The 21238-nt window shown below is 42.8% G+C and overlaps 2 protein-coding genes across 5 annotated transcripts in view; both read left to right on the top strand.

Moving 5' to 3' along the window:
- mindy3 (MINDY lysine 48 deubiquitinase 3) overlaps positions 1-3310 on the top strand; it is a 30334-nt gene extending 27024 nt beyond the window's left edge. The window contains exons 15-16 of the mRNA XM_058085169.2: positions 377-448; positions 2641-3310. Coding sequence (XP_057941152.2) covers positions 377-448; positions 2641-2790 — 222 coding nt within the window. The 3' untranslated portion in view covers positions 2791-3310. The remainder of the gene's footprint in view (positions 1-376; positions 449-2640) is intronic.
- A 145-nt stretch (positions 3311-3455) lies between these two features.
- Positions 3456-21238, top strand: part of itga8 (integrin, alpha 8) — a 53542-nt gene continuing 35759 nt past the window's right edge. For 2 of the 4 annotated variants that reach the window (XM_058085241.2, XM_078797582.1), the window contains exons 1-9: positions 4815-5021; positions 6893-7023; positions 8481-8581; positions 9755-9878; positions 10962-11023; positions 11440-11485; positions 16199-16324; positions 17561-17605; positions 19272-19315. In XM_058085241.2, the coding sequence (XP_057941224.2) occupies positions 4831-5021; positions 6893-7023; positions 8481-8581; positions 9755-9878; positions 10962-11023; positions 11440-11485; positions 16199-16324; positions 17561-17605; positions 19272-19315 (870 nt within the window). In that variant the 5' untranslated portion in view covers positions 4815-4830. Of the gene's footprint in view, positions 4104-4300; positions 4329-4814; positions 5022-6892; positions 7024-8480; positions 8582-9754; positions 9879-10961; positions 11024-11439; positions 11486-16198; positions 16325-17560; positions 17606-19271; positions 19316-21238 lie in introns of those variants that run through there. The other 2 variants (XM_078797583.1, XM_078797584.1) reach the window with 2 other exon arrangements.

Below are 21238 nucleotides of genomic sequence, written 5' to 3'. Positions count from 1 at the left end.
AAGCTTATTTTTTCCACACATATAATCACAGAATCTTACATAAGACAAAAGAACAAAAGAAGAGTGGGAACATCGGACACCCCAACAAAACCCCAAGACATCAACCCACCTGGCCCCGCCCCCCCTCTAGCCCCTGAGTGCACCCACCTAGTGCCCAGCACCCCAGCAGCCCCCCGCACACCCTGCTGCCCTCCAATAAGAAGCCATTTTGACAAATACGTGTGTAACACAACCGAGTCTAGGTCAACTGCCAGGATTTAATCTGTTTGGCTTTCTTGTCAAAAAATGTTCCACGTCTTAGTCTACGATTATGTTCTGGCCCCGAGACTCTTCCCCCTCAGCATGTTTTTCACTCTCTTCCTGACTTGTGTTCCAGGATTCAGGAATCCCGGACTCATTTCCCGTGTACCACTACAACGGGCTTAAGCAGTCCAACCACAACGAGAGGGTAAGATGGCGGTGCTTTTTTCTTCTGACATCTTCATCCATGCTTCATGTCTTTGTTTCCTTGTCCTTTTATTTATGCACACACACACACACACACACACACAAACACAACGGCCTTCCAGAATAAACAGTAGCTATCGCTAGCTTAATAGCCTACCCATCCACCCCAACACAGCAGAGACGTGAGTGTCAACATCCAGGCTATGAAAAATGGCCACCGACAAGCCTATTAGTCTGGCTTAGTGTGACGGATGGCTGTCAGTGTACGAGTGCGTGTCCGCGTTCGAGCCCGGTACTCAGGAATATCACTTTCTGCAGCTGTCAGCGTTGATGAGCCTGTGAAATTACTTTTTTTTTTTTTTTACTCGTAGGAGGGTACCACATACGTACAAAAATACATTATGTACATATAACTGCAAGACAATTTGTTTTCCATATACCCAGATGACTATAACAGCTCCTGAAAGTATTTGAAAAATATTCCCGCCCCTGCAGTCGGCCGAGTATGCGTGTGTCTGCACGAGTGGGCGTGTTTGTGGAAGGTGTCTGCTGTAAAATAACATCTCCACTCCCAACTCTCAACCCAGACCACTTTAGTGCCTGGAGAGAGATTGATAACGCCCGACGCCTGTCGCCGGGGTCAAAAAGCAAATTAAATCACGGCTTATTGTTTCCCAGTGGGACACACACACATGCCGGATCCGTAGTTGTTTATACGCTACCATACACACACGGGTTTATTTTGTTCACCTTGTGTCACCCGTTTCACACGGGACTGGAAACTGCGTTTAATTAAGTTCTTGATATAATGTGAAGGATGGAAGGATCCAGAAGGATGGAAATCATTTTTGTATCGCATAGGTGAAAATAATAATAAGTATACATAAGCCATTTAAGACATCGTGTGTCTCAGTAAATGTGTTCCCTAGGGGACCTTAGACACGGGTGGACCGATGTGTGGAGGACAGGAAGTGACGTTTTATGGCCCAAACAGTAGCACATGAGGCTGAACACTGCCAATTATTATTCATTCATTCATTTTCTACCGCTTTTCCTCACGAGGGGGGGGTGCTGGAGCCTATCCCAGTTGTCTTCGGGCGAGAGGCGGGGTACACCCTGGACTGGTCGCCAACCAATCACAGGGCACATATAGACAAACAACCATTCACACTCACATTCATACAAAAAAAGTCTCCTCCCATTCCATGTGGAAGTGGTACATTTTTGCCTTTTTAAGTTGAGGTGAAATAAATTTGGGGCTAACTGGTTAGCATGGTGTGTGAGTGGTTATGGACAATTTTGAGTCGCTAATTAAGCTAGCATGTTTTTGGAATGTGGGAGGAAACCGGAGTACCCGGAGAAAACCCACAAATGCACGGGGAAAACATGCAAACTCCACACAGAGATGGCCGAGGGTGGAATCGAACCCTGGTCTCCTAGCTGTGAGGTCTGCACGCTAACACTCGACCGCCGTGCCGCCCGCCTATTATCATTTTTGAAATCATATTTAAGCAGATTGTATTTTTTTTACCTAAATGAAGCATTTCCAAGCATAAAAGCGACTAAATAAAGTCACAAAATAAACTAAAATACAAATACAAGGCAAAAGAAGCATTGTAATTGTGAATGTAGTATTCTACATTGACCACAAGGTGTCACTATTTCTTCCCAGTGAGACGAGCAGCAGACGTGATTGCCAGAAAAGGCATTTATTGCATGTTTAAATATGTACCATTAATGGAATATGTATATATTATTATTTATGTGGCCACACAGCTAGGAGACCCGGGTTCAATTCCACCCTCGGCCATCTCTTGTGCTGAGTTTGCATGTTCTGTGGGTTTTCTCCGGGTACTCCGGTTTCCTCCCACATTCCAAAAACATGCTAGGTTAATTAGCGACTCCAAATTGTCCATAGGTATGAATGTGAGTGTGAATGGTTGTTTGTCTATTGTTTGCCTCTCGTCTCAAAGGCAGCTGGGATAGGCTCCAGCACCCCCCGCGACCCTGGTGAGGGTAATGTATGTTTTGAGCACAACCTCTGGGTACTTTGGAGTCAAACTGTGCCATTATCTACCACCCTCCTACCATCTTTTGTATCAGAATGCAGATGTCTATTGGGTTACGTCGTGGTGGTCTTTGACCAATGCACCGCACCCACTTTGTAGTGACGTACTGCTGTGTTTTTTTTAGGTGGAGTACGTGGAAGGGACCGCTTTGGTGCTAGGGTTTGAAGACCCAATGGTTCGAACCGACGACACTCCAGTCAAGCGCTGCCTGCAGACCAAGTGGCCATACATTGAGCTGCTGTGGACCACCGAGCGCTCACCGTCACTCAACTAGTCTTGTTTGAGCAAACTGCGGACCACTACTGCCTCCATTTCACATAAACACACACACTCACACGCAATATCCACTCTAGGAAGCTTACAGAGACCGGGACCACAACTACACACAAAACTGATGAACTCACTTTTCCAATTACGCGATTGATCAGCACGGCTTAACCATTTTCCTACACAGTATCTTTATGATAATGTTGACATTTTACAAAGAAAATCAGTGTGTCACGCAATCACATGCCGGAGCATATGTAGAACCGGCGTCACAACTCTACGACTGTTTGAAGGACTGGGAAGAAAAAAAAAAAAAAAACTACCAAAGCCTTCCACGTGAGAACACACTCTTTCACTCAATGCTAAAAGTTTACAATGTTAGGACCAACACAGCCACAGAATGTGGACGGGAAGAGTGCAGACTGATTTCGGTACCTCATGCACCTCATTAGGAAGTTGGCCGAGCGATCATGTATTTATTATTAACACGCTGGAATAAACACGTTTTTTTTTTTTTTTTTTTTGGACATCCTTCCACTTTATTGTTTAAATGTGGTGTCCTCCTGGGGGCCGGCGTCAGGAAACGTCCAGGTCCATCTGCATCTCTTCAACATCGGCATGTTAGCTTTCTGCACAGCCTCGTGAAGTAATAGATGGCTACATGTCTGATAAAAAGACCAGTCTTTAGCAGCTAGTTGCATGCAATATATTTTTATGCTCTGCTGAATTAATTAATTTCACAAGCAAAATGGTTAAAAAAAAAAAAAACCTGCATGTTTGGTTAATTGGCGACTCTAAATAGTCCATAGGTATGAATGGTGATTGTGAATGGTGTGAACGTTGAATACTAATAGTATTCTACATTGCAGCCACTAGGTGTCACTAGTAACACTCATTTATGGTTGAATACCACCTTTAATTAGTCAAGAATATAAGCAAATTTGATCATTTTTACCTTAATTAAGCATTAAATTATTCATAAAAATGTCTAAAATGAACTAAAATACAAATGTAAGACATTCAGTAAACGCATCGTAATATGTATTTACATTTCTCACTGTCAGTAACAAGCTAGCCGGCTAGCTTGGCATCATTGCACCTCGTGACTACCCGGAAGTACCAGAAAACCGGAGATAACTCCCAATGCTCTCATGGGAGCGTCTCTCTTTTTTAATCTTATTATCTCGTTACCAGTCTAAAAGTGACTATAGTGCGCTCTAATGATATTATAAAGCCCATTTAGACGTAAATAGGCTAGCTAGCCGGCTAGCTTGTCATCATTGCAGCACGTGACCACCCGAAAGTACCTGGAAACCAGAGGTAACTCTCCAAATGCTGTCATGGGAGTGTGTCCTTTTTTGTCTTATTTTCTCTTTACCAGTCTAAAAGTGATTATCTAATTATATTATAAAGCCCATTTAGACGTAAATACACTAGTTAGCTATCTAATATTATAAAGCCCATTTAGACGTAAATACGCTAGCTAGCCGGCTAGCTTGTCATCATTGCACCACGTGACCACCCGGAAGTACCGGGAAACCAGAGGTAACTCTCCAAATGCTGTCATGGGAGTGTCTCTCGTTTTTTTGTTATTTTCTAGAGCGCTCTAATTATATTATAAAGTCTAATTAGACGTAAATAGACTGAAAACCGTTATTTGTGTTAGAGCAACGTAAAATATTAAATGTGTGTATTGTAAAGCGGAAAATGCACCTTAAAAGGAGCGGTGACGCACAGTTGCGCGCTCAGATGTGGTTTTTGCCTTGTAATGACTGGGTGAGGGGGGGGGGGTAAGGGGGGTAAAGTTTTGTGCAGAGGGCGGGGGACGGACTCAACTCGGAGAGGGGTCTGAGCACCAGATCTGCTGCTGGCTTCGAGGGTGTCAGAAGAGAAGAAGGTAAAAGCAGATCCGGGGGAGGAGGAGCGCGGTGATCCATACTGACTCCAACCGGCACTTGAAGCTCACCTGCATAAGGAGCGACCCCCCCACTCAGCATCTTGCCTCCAAGTTTGCTTTTAAGAGTAGGGATTGTGAGTTTTCCACAGGATGGAGCGTGGACAGGACGCGGGCTTGTTTGTTCTCCGGGTGTTCTTCTCGCTGCTTTGGTGGTGCGGCGCGCCAAGTGGAGTGTGGAGCTTCAACCTTTACGCACAGCATCCCACGGTGTACCGAGGACCCAGTGGGAGTTATTTCGGTTACTCGGTGGACTTCTACCAGGCTACCGCCAACAGCAACACGTGAGTGACAAGTTTGTTCCCTTGGACACAACATTAGGTACACTTGCATGCACAAAGCAATGGGCTCCAAAGCAAAATTATTCATTCATCTTGTATAAGTTCACTGCATCAATACATAATAATAAGAAAACATAAAATAGAATAGACTAGAATTAGATATAGTACATAATATATATTTTAATCTTTACATTCAGTGTCAATATTGCAAGTAAATATAGATATTTTAGTTTATGACCAATTATTTGGACCTTTTTAATATGAATGTCAGTATTCTCACTGTAACCAATAAAGACTATGTATTATACTGAAAAAACACAGGCAATAAAGCTGTCAAATGAATAATGTAATCAAATAATAAATATAAATATAAAAATACATTAATATATTATTTTTAATTTTTTTAATTAGTAAAAAATTATAATATATAGAATTTTTATTTTTTTAATTAATAAAAAAATAATCATTAAAAAAATTATAAATATAAATAATATCCTGTCACAAGATCTCACAAGATTAAAATGTGACAAGATTTCTCATTCAGGAAACAACAAATGTCTCATGGACACAAGCCCCCCCCCCCCCCCCCCCCGCCCCCACGCTAATGAATTAATAAGTTATACAATAAATAAAAGTGAATTTGATCATTTTCCCAGCCTTAATCTATCAATGAGGGCGTTTCAGCACCATAGAACAACAGCATGAACGGAGTGAACCCTTTTGTTAGTCATAGAGTCTCTTTGTCTGGGTGGGTGGAGGCGGGGCCGCAGAGTGCAGACGAGTGTAGCACAGTCGAAGTTACCCCTAATGGGAACTAATGTGTTGTCTGTGTTGGTATCACAATGATATGCTATCACGAGTTATTTCATGCATATCCAGCCCTGCTTTATAGACTGTGGCTGAATTGTACTTAAATCACAATAATACACTATTTATGTCCAGTTAGGCTTCTTGCAATAGCACATACTTACTGTAGGTCTGATAAAGTGGCAGAGTCCACCACCCAAAATTGGTGTTCAACCAACATTTTGGAGGAAACAGGAAATCGTCATCATGCGTGATGTCAGGAAATCTTATTAGACTTCAGCTCAGTGAGCATCCAAAACAGGGGTATATCAGGGGTGCAAACATTAAACATATACATATATATAATTATATACAGTACATAATTCATAATACAAGTATGTTTTGCTTTTTGGGGGGGCTTTTGTGTATCTTTTTGTGATGACATTATAGCGGGCTAATTGTGATGGCGGATAGGAAAAGTGTAATGATAACCATAGAACCAGAACTGCAACATAAAAAAGGGTCTGACTGCTCAGTATAATACTACATATGTACATATTTGACTAAACGTTGACATATTACTGCTACACAACTTTTCGTGAAAAAATTTTTTGAACGATTTTTCAAGAATATATGCAGAAAGCAGCTTCCTGTTTAATATGAAAAGGCAGAATTACATTAAAAAAAAAATCCCGAAAAAATTGTCCGTTATTACCCCGCCATCCCTTATAATGCCGTTTTATGGTAGTTTAAAAGCTTCACGGATACATTTTATATTAATGTTATATGTTTTATAGTAAGAGATATTGACTTGCTTGCATGTTGAAAAGTTTTATTGCACGATATTTAACTTTGCTAATAAAGTTTTCATGACAGCAACTAGCTAATCCACTTTACATTACTGAATTGTTAAACCACTGTCAAGATTACAACAACCAGCAAGTCAACCAGTGTGCTAGGTTAATACAAAGAAACATCCTGTGCATTAACCGTGCAATAAACTGTGCAATAAACATGCTTGTGTGTGTTTTTTTGCACTCTGCTTTTTCTGCTGTCAATCTGGAATTTCTTATCTTATCTTATCTTAGGTTCAGTGTGTTGGTGGGGGCTCCCAAGGCCAACGCCTCCCAGTCCAGTATTGTGGAGACGGGGGCCGTGTACTACTGCCCTTGGCCCGGACTGCCTGACAGCTGCAGGGAGATACCTTTTGACAACTCCAGTGAGTTTTTTTTTTTTTTTCTGTTTAATTTTTTTGGTGAATTTGCTTGTATCCAATGTATTTTGGTGCAGTTTGCATTTGCACCAATCAAAAGTCCCCCCCCCCCACCCTCACAACAACAAAAAAGTGCAAGACTGAAAAGTATTGTAATGTTTTGTGTGCAGCCGATTGAGGTAAAAAAAAAAAAAAAAAAACAGAACAAGTGAGAACACAAGAAAGGAGGGGGTTGGTGGGTGGGGGCTGTGGGGGGGTGCTTTGTATGCACATGGGAATTTAGTTCCCTTTAGGAAGAAAGAGGGGGATTGGGTGAGGTCTGCTTTTCATTACATCTTGAAAATGTATCCCTGTCTCCTTTCCCCTCCTCTTGTCTCTCCTTCTCCTCCATCAATCCACCCCCCCACCCACCCACACCCCCCAATCTTTGAGATGGCCATCTCTGCGTGTCTGTGACCCTCAAAATGACGGCGTATGCCTACTTGGCTGTCAATTTTGAAATGCTGAAAACCCACGCATGCACGGGGAGAACATGCAAACTCCACACAGAGATGGCCGAGGGTGGAATTGAACCCTAGTCTCCTAGCTGTGAGGTCTGCGTGCTAACCACTTCACCGCCGTGCCGCCTCACCTAAACTTAAGAAGGCAAAAATTTACCACTTCCACATGGAATGGGAGGAGACTTTTTTGTACGAAAGTGAGTGTGAATGGTTGTTTGTCTATATGTGCCATGTGATTGGCTGGCCACCAGTCCAGTGTGTACCCCGCCTGCCTCTCTTGCCTGAAGACAGCTGGGATAGACTCCAGCACCCCCCTGCAACCTTTGTGAGGATAATCGGTAGAAAATGAATAATATTGACAGTAAAATGTGTTGTATTTTTGAGCAATTAACTGTTGTATAAGTTAAATTTTTTACCTTCTAATTAACCTGAATTAACCTTTTTGTGTACATTGACTTTTCTTCATGGGTTGGCTGGCTGTCTGGCGGCACACAGCCACGTGTTGCGAGGACAGCACAGGAAGGAGCCCAACAAGTGCACATATGTGTGAACATGTGGTAAATGGAAGGTGTTTAACAAGGCTACGATACACATTCCCAAAGAGACCCATGCAGCTGCTATAACATTGGAAAATATCCACAAACACACCATGACAATAATTCCACCAACAGGGAGAGATGCTAGTAATGCGTGTGTTTGTGTAGAAGTCTGTGGGGGGGTTGTTATACTTTACGGGACCAGCTTGTGCTATAAAAAAAAACCCATTAAAGAATATCCTGACAAATGTCTGATAGTGGGAAACAAATGGTGTTTTGATGTTTTGTTATTGACTGTTTTTAAGAGGTGTTTTATCAAGGACAAATGCTTTCCCAACTCTCAGACTCCAAACATGGATCCACAACTCCAATGGAAAATTAATATCGTGTTGTTTGTTTTTCTCTATTTTTGCTTCTTCTTCTCCAGATACCCGCATGATCAAGGTGAATGGCAGCAGGGAGCCGCTGGAGTTTAAATCCCACCAGTGGTTTGGAGCATCAGTCAGGTCTCACAAAGGCAAAGTAGTGGTGAGTAGGAATTGATTATTTAAATTCACGTAATTATCATACTTGTATTGTATTTACTGCATGCTCAAGGTTTTGTTTTTATTATATTATTTTATTTATATAATTATTATAAGGACCATTTATTTAAATACATTTAAATAATAATGTAAAGTTGGGAATTTTATTTATTTAATTGTCTGAATATGATATAATATAATATTATTTAGTTGTAGCAGCAGTATTATTATTACTATAGCAGTATTAAGTGTTAAGTAACTGTACTTTCACTATTATTGTTCAAATATTTATACCATTTTAAATTGTAGTATATGTATTTTAATTTATTTTTTTATTTAAAAAGTATTATTTTAAATTATAAATTGAAATGTAATTAAAGCTTTTATTATAACTTAGGAAATAATTATAATAAATAATAATAATAAATAAAATTATTATAATTATTAAATTAGTATTTATTAAATAAATTTATCATAATTAAAATAATCATAATAATAAATAAAATAATTTCCACTATATTATACTAAATAATAAAATAATTATTCTAAGTATTAATTTTTTCAAAATTTGTATTCTGAATTAATTTTATTTAAAAAATGTATTGCATAATATATGTATAATAATACATACAATTACATAACCATATATTGACTTCATACAAAGGTTTTTGTCAAAAATACATTAAATATATAACATTAAATACATAAATTCCGAATAAAAACACGGCATACTTTTGCTGCTGTTACCCACTTAGACAACCTAACTCCTGTCCGCCTATTTTTCAGGTCCCCTAGGGAACAGATTTATGGGAACACACATGAGCATGTGTCTTATTTATGTTATATTTACTCACATTTTGTCAACTATATTGGGTATTATGAGTGTAAAGTTTACTATAGGGGTGTTATTTTCGGGCTAGAGGGCTCTAGGGAACAGATTCATGGGAACACACAGGAGCATGTGTCTTATTTATGTTATATTTACTCTTATTTTGTCGACTATTTTGGGTACTATGAGTGTAAAATTTACTATAGGGGTGTTATTTCTGGGCTGGAGGGCTCTAATAATATTTAAAAAATGAATATAGACGTTTTCTATGCGCTATTTATATATTAGGAATCCTACTTCTACGAAATGAACTTATGACGGTTAAGACTGAACTGATTGATTGTGCAGGCGTGCGCTCCTCTTTACCACTGGCGCACTGTGAGGCTGAGCGGGGAAAAAGATCCGGTCGGTACCTGCTATGTGGCCGTCCAGAACTTCAGTGCCTACGCCGAATACTCGCCTTGTCGAACCAGTGAGTCACGGCCTCCGCTATATCTATCCGCATCTTCTGCCATGCACCCTTAATGGGATTTTCCTGCCTTGCCCCCCCCCCCCCCCCCCCCCCGACCTCCCTCCTGCCTCTATCGGGTGATATGAGACTCAGGGAGAGCACGATAAGGAACGAATGGAGCCTATCAGGTGGCACATCATAAACAGGAGATCAAATACGGGGGCCCCCTTATCGTCTGCTCTGCTTACAAATCTCTTACTGTTCACACTCACGCATACGCATACCCCCCCACCGCCTCCCCCCCGGTCATCACGCAGATATGCAACAACAAATCCACACTCAGGGGCATAAAAAGCCACACTGTATTCCCTATCATATGTCTAATTTGTGCTCCGTTTTCACTCCCTACATGCCATAAATCAAACTGTGTTTATGCACGTTTGTGCGGAGTTCACCTCAGGGGCCCTCCAACGTGCCGAACAAGCCATCCTTTTTATTTTCATGCACAGCGAAGCGATATATAATTCAAATATAAACCTTTATTGTTTTTCATTCATTCATTCATTTTCTCCTGCTTATCCTCACGAGGGTCGCAGGGGTTGCTGGAGCCTATCCCAGCTGTCGTCGGGCAAGAGGCGGCGTACACCCTGGACTGGTGGCCAGCCAATCACAGGGCACATATAGACAAACAACCATTCACACTCACATTCACACAAAAAAAAGTCTCCTCCCATTCCATGTGGAAGTGGTAAATTTTTGCCTTCTTAAGTTTAAGTGAAATAAATTTGGGGCTAACTGGTTAGCACGGTGGTTGAGTGGTTATGGACAATTTGGAGTCGCCAATTAACCTAGCATGTTTTTGGAATGTGGGAGGAAACCGGAGTACCCGGAAGAAAACCCACGCATGCACAAGGAGAACATGCAAACTCCACACAGAGATGGCCGAGGGTGGAATTGAACTACACGACCACCATGCAGCCCCCTTTATTGTTTTTTTTTCTGTTCTAATACAGGCCACCCCCGCCCCCGCCCCCGTCCCCACTGATTAAAACAAATGACCCTTTTTAATCTTCGGCATTGAGCGTGTGTTTGTGTGATTTGCAGATGAACCCGACCCAGACGGGCACGGCTTCTGCCAAGCCGGCTTCAGTGTGGATTTCACCAAGGTACAAAACGAACGCAACACTAGCACAATACTGGAGAGTCTCCTTCCCCCCCGCCCCCGAACGCACCACGGCACGTCCTTTCACCTCCCTCTGCGAGATTTATAGTGAAAGACGGGGAGCCTGTTTGTCCCCCAAGGAGCCCCCAAGCCCCCAGTGCGCCTCTGGACACAATAGACTAAATACACACATACGCATTCTTTCACTGTAAAGTCAGTGTGACCTTTAACCCCTGTCTCGCAGTCCAACTTAACCCGCCTGTACAGGAAGCTGTCATTCTCCGCAACATTGTCAACATGCACGACAGCAGGAATCGAACACACGTGTTTGTTGACACTCGCATATACGTGTATATATACTCACATTCATTGCAACTTCCTGTCACATGACTGACCTCATGATAATTGTGTTCATTCCAGGAAGGAAAGCTGGTGGTAGGAGGACCCGGGAGCTTCTACTGGCAAGGTAAACACATTCAACGTATACGCTGGAACCTGAACCTGGCAAAATTTACTGGTTTTGCTTCTTCTTTGGCTTTTTTTGGCATCACTATTTTCCAAAAGATGTGCTGTGATTCTGCGTCACATCATAATAAATCTTGCCAAACCTCAGTTTTAGTTCACATGAAAGGACGGGATCGCTTTTTTTTTGTTACTGACTTTTCAAAAGATAGACTGCCTTGTGTTTTGCTTTTTCTTTGGCTTTTTTGCAGCACTTATTCAAAGGTTGGCTTACATTATCGAACACATTACCAAAAGACCCGAAGTAGCTACTAAATATTGCCAGATTATTATTGGCTTGTGCTTTTTATTTAGCTTTTTCTATTGTGCATAGCGTTACTATAATTAAAAAAATATATATATATAATATAAAAAATAATATATACTATATTCATTCATTTTATACCGCTTATCCTCACAAGGGTCACGGGGGTGCTGGAGCCTATCCCAGCTGTTTTCGGGCGAGAGGCGGGGTACACCCTGGACTGGTGGCCAGCCAATCACAGGGCACAATATAGACATAACAACCATTCACACTCACATTCACACAAAAAAAGTCTCCTCCCATTCCATGTGGAAGTGGTAAATCTTTGCCTTCTTAAGTTTAGGTGAAATAAATTTGGGGCTAACTGGTTAGCACGATGGTTGAGTGGTTATGGACAATTTGGAGTCGCCAATTAAGCTAGCATGTTTTTGGAATGTGGGAGGAAACCGGAGTACCCGGAGGAAAATCCACACATGCACGGGGAGAACATGCAAACTCCACACAGAGACGGCCGAGGGTGGAATTGAACCCTAGCGGTGAGGTCTGCGTGCTAACCACTCGTCCGCAGTTAAGGTAATTTTTTTTTTTAATAGTCAGCTACTTCCTGGTTCATGGAAAATGATATCAGGCATGTACCATTATTAATGTATGGTGGCCTACACATTAATGTCATTAATGTGAAGATGGTTGATGGTAAATATTTTACAATGGTGACAGTTTGACCCTGGAACAGATTATTTCCATTTACTTAAGGCAATGCTTCTCAAATAGTAGGGCGGGGACCCGTGGGATGAGTTTTGAGTATTTTGTGATGAGTTTAACACTCACAGACGCCGGTGCCAGATCCACGGTGTCATCACAAAGACACGACGGAAGCGAAGGCTTTTCCACTTTCTCCGAGTGCGACAGGAAGTGGTTGCTTGAGCTCCGTAACGAGCTGATCCGAGAGGTAATGGAGCATGAAGGAACGAGATGAAGCTCACAGGAGAGGTAGTGGGTCATTGAAGAGATGACAGTAACGCGTTGCAGAAGGACGCAAGGCAAGAAGGATGCGAGGTGGTGGTGGAGGGAGTTAAGGAGCTTAGACAGCACACATGCATTTCCTGCGTGATGGATCGCTTTCAAAATGGCAGGACATGTGGGGCCAGTATGAGCAGAGTGATGAGATGTTCAGGTTGGCCAGTACTCCCCCAAATCCAGGTGGTTCCTTCTTTCCTCGACACTTATTCCAATTTCGGGAAAATCTTTTGCAGAGCTCTCATTTCCTGTCGGTGACACAATGCAATGTATCATTTGGATTAGCACAAATATGAACAAGAATAACACTCAGTGGAATGTCTGATAAGAAAAGTGACCATTAATGGAAGGCGTCATTATTGCAGGGGGGGATATTGGTCCATCTGTATCTGAGTTAGCTTGATTGACATTGAAGATCACTTCAGTTTCACTTGTATCTGTTTCCTGTATTTCTTAGTTACTTGGCCATGCTACTTCCTGGTTCTTGGCGAATGAGCTAGCAAGCTAATAATTAATAATAATAATAATAATAATGGATTAGTTTTTATATAGGGCTTTCCAAGAAACCCAAAACGCTTCACAATGAAGTGAGCCCATTACTCCTTTGTCACATACTAGTGCCCCATAGTGGTGGTAATCTACATCCGTATCCACAGCTGCATTGTGGTAGTCTGACTGTAATCAGTGGATGGGTCCATAATGTCTCGAAATATTCATTCATTTTCTACCGCTTATCCAAACAAGGGTTGCGGGGGGTGCTGGAGCCTATCCCAGTTGTCTTCGGGCGAGAGGCGGGGTACACCCTGGACTGGTGACCAGCCAATCACAGGGCACAATATAGACAAACAACCATTCACACTCACATTCACACAAAAAAGTCTCCTCCCATTCCATGTGGAAGTGGTACATTTTTGCCTTCTTAAGTTTAGGTGAAATAAATTTGGGGCTAACTGTTTAGCACGGTGGTTGAGTGGTTATGGACAATTTGGAGTCGGCCGAGGGTGGAATTGAACTCGGGTCTCCTAGCTGTGAGGTCTGCGTGCTAACCACTCGACCGCCGTGCAGCCCGAAATACAAACAGTTAAGGTAATTTATTTTTTTTAATAGTCAGCTACTTCCTGGTTCATGGAAAATGATATCAGGCATGTACCATTATTAATGTACGTAGGGTGGCCTACAGGATTGCTAACAACTCAACCAGCTAGCAAATGGCAATCAAAACAATTTGTATTCCTTTTCCTGAAAGGACTAGAGCTGTCTAAAAACTTCCAAACAATATCCTTATGATTCAGGATTATTGTTTATCAGCGTTGCCGTTGTGACTTGAATAATAAATGTATAGCAGCATATAAAAGCCACGCTAGACGACACTAATGGACTCCTCCGGCGCTGCTGGGATGGCTGCCTCCAGTTCAAATACTTCCTCTTAATGTTTACTAAAGCACTCAGGTTAGATTTTATGGACTCAGCGATCGTCATCATCATCAGCAGTGGAGCCATCATAGCAACTCTGTTTGTTTGCAGTGGACACTTCATTAGGTACACTCTAATAGCAGTCCATACAAGAGCCGTATTAACAAAATGGCTTTAAACAGAGAATTAGGCTTACTTTTCACTGCTATTAATTGACAAATAATTGTTTGCATCATACTAAGAGGTGTTACGATGCAGTTAAATTAGGTAACCGAATTATGAGAAACCGCTCGGCAACTGTAAACTACACTACAAGTGTCCAGATTGGAAAAGTGGGAATTTAGGGATGGTGAAAATTTGTTTGCCTGAATGTTTTGATGCCGGAACGGTTTGAATTGGTTGAGGAATGGGGGTTTGGCATTCATTTTAATGCGAAACTTGGGGACAAAAATTCCGAATTCCATAAAAAGTGGGAATTTTGGGAATGTCGAAAATGGTTACCCTGAAATTTTAGCATATGCTGAAGATTTTGATGTAATGTTTTGAATGTGGAAGTATCGTCAAGTTGAAAGGGGATTTGTGTGTGGAATTTTGGAAAACGTGGGAACTTTGGGAATGTTTAAAAGAGATATCTGGATATGTGCAGGTGAGAAATCTCAATATGAAAGGGAATTTGTGGATGTGGATTCATGTCATGTATCAGCTGAATGTTTGACTGTCGGAAAGGTTGAATCTGTTGAGAAATATGGAACGTGTAAAAATGTTTTTTCAAGCAGAAATTATGTAATTTTTTTTGGGAATGTGCCCATGTTCCGAATGATCTGAACTTTTTCATGTTGGAATGGTGTTGATGTTGAGAAATGTGAAACTTGTAATAATTGTCCCGCTTATCTTCACAAGGGTATGCTGGAGCCTATCCCAGCTGACTTGTGACTGGTACACCCTGGACTGGTGGCCAGCCAGCCAATCACAGGGCACATGTAGACAAACAACCATTCACACTCACATTCATACCTATGGACAATTTGGAGTCGCCGATTAACCTAGCATGTTTTTGGAATGTGGGAGGAAACCGGAGTACCAGGAGAAAACCCACACATGCACGGGGAGAACATGCAAACTCCACACAGAGCGGGGAATCGAACCCGAGTTTTTTCACTGTGTGGCCTGAGCGTACACCATGCAGCCTTGTCCATGTAATACTTTTTTGTTGCGGAAATTGTGTGATTTTTCATTTCAATGTGAAACTTGGGGCCAACAATTCAGAATTCCAGGAAAAGTGGGAATTTTGGGAATGTTGAAAATGAGAATCTGCTAAACACGTTGATGTTGCAGTGTTTTGAATCAGTTCACACTGTAGATATGTGAAGGTATTCTCAAGTTCAAAGCTAATTTTTGTGATTGAAAATGTGGAATTTTGGAAAAACGTGGGAAGTTTGGGGATGTGTAAAACGTAAAGCGTCTGAATAACAAATGTAAGAATTTTTAGTGCACGTGCGTAATTTTGCAGCTGTACCTAATGTTTTGTCCATTAGGTGCTTTGTCAGATTCTAAAATGTGATGTCGTTCATCACATTTAACGGTGAGTTTCATGAGTGGAGGTGTTGTTAAACCCTCATTTCTGCCTGCCAGGATAGTTGCAAGTAGGGATCACGGGGCACCGTTTCCTCTGCTCACATGCACGCTTTCACACTGAGGACGATTTATGGAAAGTTGAGGGCGTCTGCAGATAAAATCATTTGTTTGTTTGACCTTCTGTTCAGCAGCAGAGCAAAGGTGGTGTTTGCCTCTTTGCGAGCGCGCATAAATCCAAAATCCTTATTATGGAAAAAAGACAGATGTTTTCTCCGGAGTTTGAAGGAACATTTAGGAATGTGCGCGAATATGCTTTCTTCTCCGCTGATAATGCGTGATGTTCCGATGTGGCGGACATGTTGGAACACAGCTTATTTGTTTGTTGTGTGTATCTACCTGTGAGCGCAGGTCAGGTGATGACGGCGGGCGTGGCGGAGATCCTGAACGGCTACTCTTCCAAGGCTCTGCTGAGACGAGTTTCCGGAGAGAAACACACGGCTGCTTCAGAGGACAAGCATGATGACAGTTACCTTGGTAACACAACAACACACACAACACACACAACAATGTATCTTCAATTTATTGTCCATCCATCTGGTTAAAGGATGGAGTGATGTGACCTTTGACCTGAGATTCCTATTTATCTTATCTCAGGTCAGATATGCTTTAAAAACCTCTGATGTTCTTGCCGTCATGTATGAACAAAAAAAATAGAGATAATTCACTGATGAGCCACTGGAAATAAATAACAGACATATAGACGTCGCTCGTTTGTAGCGGTGAATTATTCCCAGGCCCGATTCTGATGAATAAATTTCCGCAATATAGGATTCAATCTTAATAAATAAAAAAAAAGTATTGTTTATGATGTTCTAAATATGTTTTTTTACACTTAGTCATTGTTTGCACCACATTGCGCAACTCTAATGCTACTGGGCCGCTAGCTAGCTAACCAGTTCATTCATTCATTCATTCATTCATTTTCTACTGCTTTTCCTCACGAGGGTCGCGGGGGTGCTGGAACCTATCCCAGCTGTCTTCGGGCAAGAGACGGAGTACACCCTGGACTGGTGGCCAGCCAATCACAGGGCGCATATAGACAAACAACCATTCACACTCACTTTCACACAAAAAAGTCTCCTCCCATTGCATGTGGAAGTGGTAAATTTTTGCCTTCATAAGTTTAGGTGAAATAAATTTGGGGCTAACTGGTTAGCACGGTGGTTGAGTGGTTAGCGCGCAGACCTCACAGCGACCCAAGTTCGATTCCACCCTCGGCCATCTCTGTATGTTCTCCCTGTGCATGCGTGGGTTTTTTCCGGGTACTCCGGTTTCCTCCCACATTCCCAAAACATGCTAGGTTAATTAGCGACTCCAAATTGTCCATAGGTATGAATGTGAGTGTGAATGGTTGTTTGTCTATATGTGCCCTGTGATTGACTGCATGGCCACCAGTCCAGGGTGTACCCCGCCTCTCGCCCGAAGACACCTGGGATAGGCTCCAGCACCCCAGCGACCCTCGTGAGGATAAGCGGTAGAAAATGAATGAATGGCTTTCCTTTTCTTTGGCACACCGCCGCTAGGGAAACAACAAAGCATTCCAGTACTTTGCACTGTGCATATTCTACTACCAGTACTAGTAGTACCCACTACTACTAAATGTTGTACCACGAGGACCACCTTTGTATTTCAAATATGAAGTCATTGTTATGTAAATTTTATAATGTTGTTATAAAAAGCTGTTCTAATGTCCAAATGCTGTTTCCCTAGGTTACTCTGTGGCGGTGGGGGAGTTCACAGGGGATTCGGAACAAGGTGAGAAAGCCCCCAATCAACCACATGAACTAAAACACATTCATCTGAATTCTGCGTGTGATCGGTGAACCAAAAGGGAGTGAGCCCCCAGCTGGGTGGGTGACGCTGTCCGGCTCCGGGCTGTGAACTCCGTGGCAGTAATGAGAACTGTCTCTGAATGTCTGGGTCGCGACCCCGAGGGGGACACGTCTTTGGGAATTACTGATAACGGGATTTCCTGTGCTCCACTTTGGCTGATTAGAATGATTAGTGGCAGACTCCACAGACCTCTACAGGTCTATAGTTCCTTCTGGACCAGAACACAGCAAGGCTAATGAGTCTGTTCTTACAGGATTTAGTAGGATTCCTAAAGTTTGCTGCTCGTTAAAAACAAAAATACAAAAATATATAGCTAGGAGACCCGAGTTCAATTCCATCTCTGTGTGGAGTTTGCATGTTCTCCCCGTGCATGTGTGGCTTTTCTCAATCTCTTTTCAATTGGACATCCAGGCCACACGGTGGAGGAGTGGTTTGCGCACAGGCCTCACAGCTAGGAGACCGGAGTTCAATTCCACCCTCGGCCATCTCTGTGTGGAGTTTGCACGTTCTCCCCGTGCATGCGTGGGTTTAAGATTGCATTGTTTGCAAAGTGCTGCACGGTGGTCGAACTCGGGTCGCTGTGAGGTCTGCGCTCTAACCACTCATCCACCGTGCTAACCAGTTAGCCTCAAATTTATTTCACCTAAACTTAAGAAGGCCAAAATTTACCACTTCCACATGGAATGGGAGGAGACTTTTTTTTGTGTGAAAGTGAGTGTGAATGGTTGTTTGTCTATATGTGCCCTGTGATTGGCTGGCCACCAGTCCAGGGTGTACAAACAACCATTCACACTCATACCTATGGACAATTTGGAGTGGCCAATTAACCTAGCATGTTTTTGGAATGTGGGAGGAAACCGGAGTACCCGGAGAAAATCCACACATGCATGAGGGGGGGCATCTAAACTCCACACAGGGATGGCAGAGGGTGGGATTAAACTTGGGTCGCTGTGGGATCTGTGTGCTAACCACTCAACCACCGTGCTAACCAGTTAGCCCCAAATTTATTTCACCTAAACTTAAGAAGGCAAAAATTTACCACTTCCACATGGAATGGGAGGAGACTTTTTTTGTGTGAAAGTGAGTGTGAATGGTTGTTTGTCTATATGTGCCCTGTGATTGGCTGGCCACCAGTCCAGGGTGTACCCCGCCTCTCGCCCAAAGACAGCTGGGATAGGCTCCAGCACCCCTGTGACCCTCGTCGAATGAATGTATTGTTGAAGAAAAGTTCCCATTTGTATTGGGACAACGCTGTCATTGAGTCCCCTCATCATGTCCGATCTATTCGGAATAAGCATTTCAACCATTCTCAAAAGCCCTCCAGCACAACACATGTGAGTCTTTAAACATGTTACAAGTGACACATGTGTTGCGGTGCAAAGCTCGTGGTCCCACAGCCTTCCTCACAACCGACAACGGTCGTAACTTAAAAGTTCTAAGTGACAACCAAGCTAGGAAGCACCAGTACCAGATCACTCGGCACCGTTCCGCATTTAAAGCCCTTTGACAAACCTCCGTCGAGCCCTGTCTTTGATTGGAAGTCTTTCCCACACACGCGCTAATTTGTGTCTGTTTTGGAATTTTTCAGAGCTTATTGCCGGAGTGCCCAGAGGAGCCCAGAACTTTGGATACGTGAGTATGGACGCAGTAATGCAAGACATATACAACATCGGCCTGTTTTTGCAAGTATTAAGTCGGAAAGCATGCAATAAGTTAAGAACTTTTGGCTTCAAAGTGGCATCCCTGCTTGTCAATGACCTTTGAACCCATGTGCAAACACCCCCAGGGTGAAAAAACAGTCGTTTTGGTTGATTCTCAACTGGTGGGTCGCAACCCCAAAGTGGGTGCTTTGCCAAAAAAATAGTGTTCTACTGAAGATCATTCTGTAGTATTATTAAACCTACCTACTTATTGTTGAATCAGAGCAATTGGACATCCAGGCTGCGCGGTGTGGGAGTGGTTCACGCAAAGGCCTCACAGCAGTTCCATCCTCGGTCATCTCTGTGTGGAGTTTGCACGTTCTGCCCGTCCATGCGTAGGTTTAAGATTGCATTATTTGTAAAGTGGCCTCACAGCTAGGAGACCTGAGTTTGATTCCACCTTTGGGCATCTCTGTGTGGAGTTTGCATGTTCTCCGGGTTTTCTCCGGGTACTCCGGTTTCCTCCCACATTCCAAAAACATGCTAGGTTAATTGGCGACTCCAAATTGTCCATAGGTATGAATGTGAGTGTGAATGGTTGTTTGTCTACATGTGCCCTGTGATTGACTGGCCACCAGTCCAGGGTGTACACCGCCTTTTACCATGAAGACAGCTGGGATAGGCTCCAGCACCCCCAAAGACAGCTGGGATAGGCTCCAGCAACCCTGAAGACAGCTGGTATAGGCTCCAGCAACCCCCGAAGACAGCTGGAATAGGCTCCAGCAAACCCTAAAGACAGCTGGGATAGGCTCCAGCAACCCAAAAGTCAGCTGGGATAGGCTCCAGCAACCCCCAAAGACAATTGGGATAGGCTCCAGCAACCCCCGAAGACAGCTGGGATAGGCTTCAGCAACCCCCGAAGACAGCTGGGATAGGCTTCAGCATCGCCCGCGACCCTCATAAGGATAAGCGGTAGAGAATGAATGAATGAATGAATTGGGCATCCAGATCCATGTGTAAGCCTACATGCTAAGCTACATGCATCATCAATCCATTTGCTATACCTCTTGTTGTCTCTTGGGGTATGCTGAAGCCTATCCCAAAGGTGGTGGACTGATGGCCAGCCAATCACAGGGCACATATAGACAAACAACCATTCACACTCACATTCATACCTATGGACAATTTAAAGTCGCCAATTAACCTAGCATATTTTTGGAATGTAAGAGGAAGAGAAAACCCAGCACATACACGAGGAGAACATTCAAACTCCACACAGAGATGCCCAAAGGGAGATTCGAACCCAGATCTTCCAGATGTCCTGACTGTGTGGCCAAATGCTAACCACTGATTCATCTCCCAGATATAACATAATGTACTGGAGGTCAAACTGAAGCTATAAAACGGTTCAAGTCTTAAAATATTTGTGTGTTCAAGTAAACCTGGGGGTACACTTTTAGGGGACGCAACATTTCAAATGAAGAGAAAACATATTGTGGAAGTGGTTATATGTTAAAAACACAATTGCATGTAAAAGTATGTAAAGTATGGTGGCACTAAAGGCACAAAAAGATTGAATAATGGATGCAAGAAGACATCTAGTGGGGCACAAGTTGACTCACCCAAGCTTCTGGCAACCCACCCTCCACTCTGTTTGACTGTGTGTGGGAGACAAGTATGGTGGAAACGGTTTCCAGATTTTACCGCATGACTTTTCAGCACGTTACACAGCACCTTCCACCGCCATCGCAAAACAACAACACGAGGAATGTCTTTTTGAACAATGCATGGTTGTGGTTTACCACTTTTAGACCCGGGCCATGAACTTGTCAGGGCGTCTTCATGATTTGCCAAAGTGGCATGTTCAAGTGTGTGTGTGGGGGGGGGGGTACAAGAGGGGTCCTTTAAAGTAGTC

The sequence above is a fragment of the Doryrhamphus excisus genome, linkage group LG17 (genome assembly GCF_037039965.1).
Source record: "Doryrhamphus excisus strain RoL-2023G ecotype Guam linkage group LG17, RoL_Dexc_Guam_v1.1, whole genome shotgun sequence".
Lineage (NCBI taxonomy): Eukaryota > Metazoa > Chordata > Actinopteri > Syngnathiformes > Syngnathidae > Doryrhamphus > Doryrhamphus excisus.
Note: the sequence above shows the minus strand (reverse complement) of the source record. Positions and strands in the feature narration are given on the sequence as shown.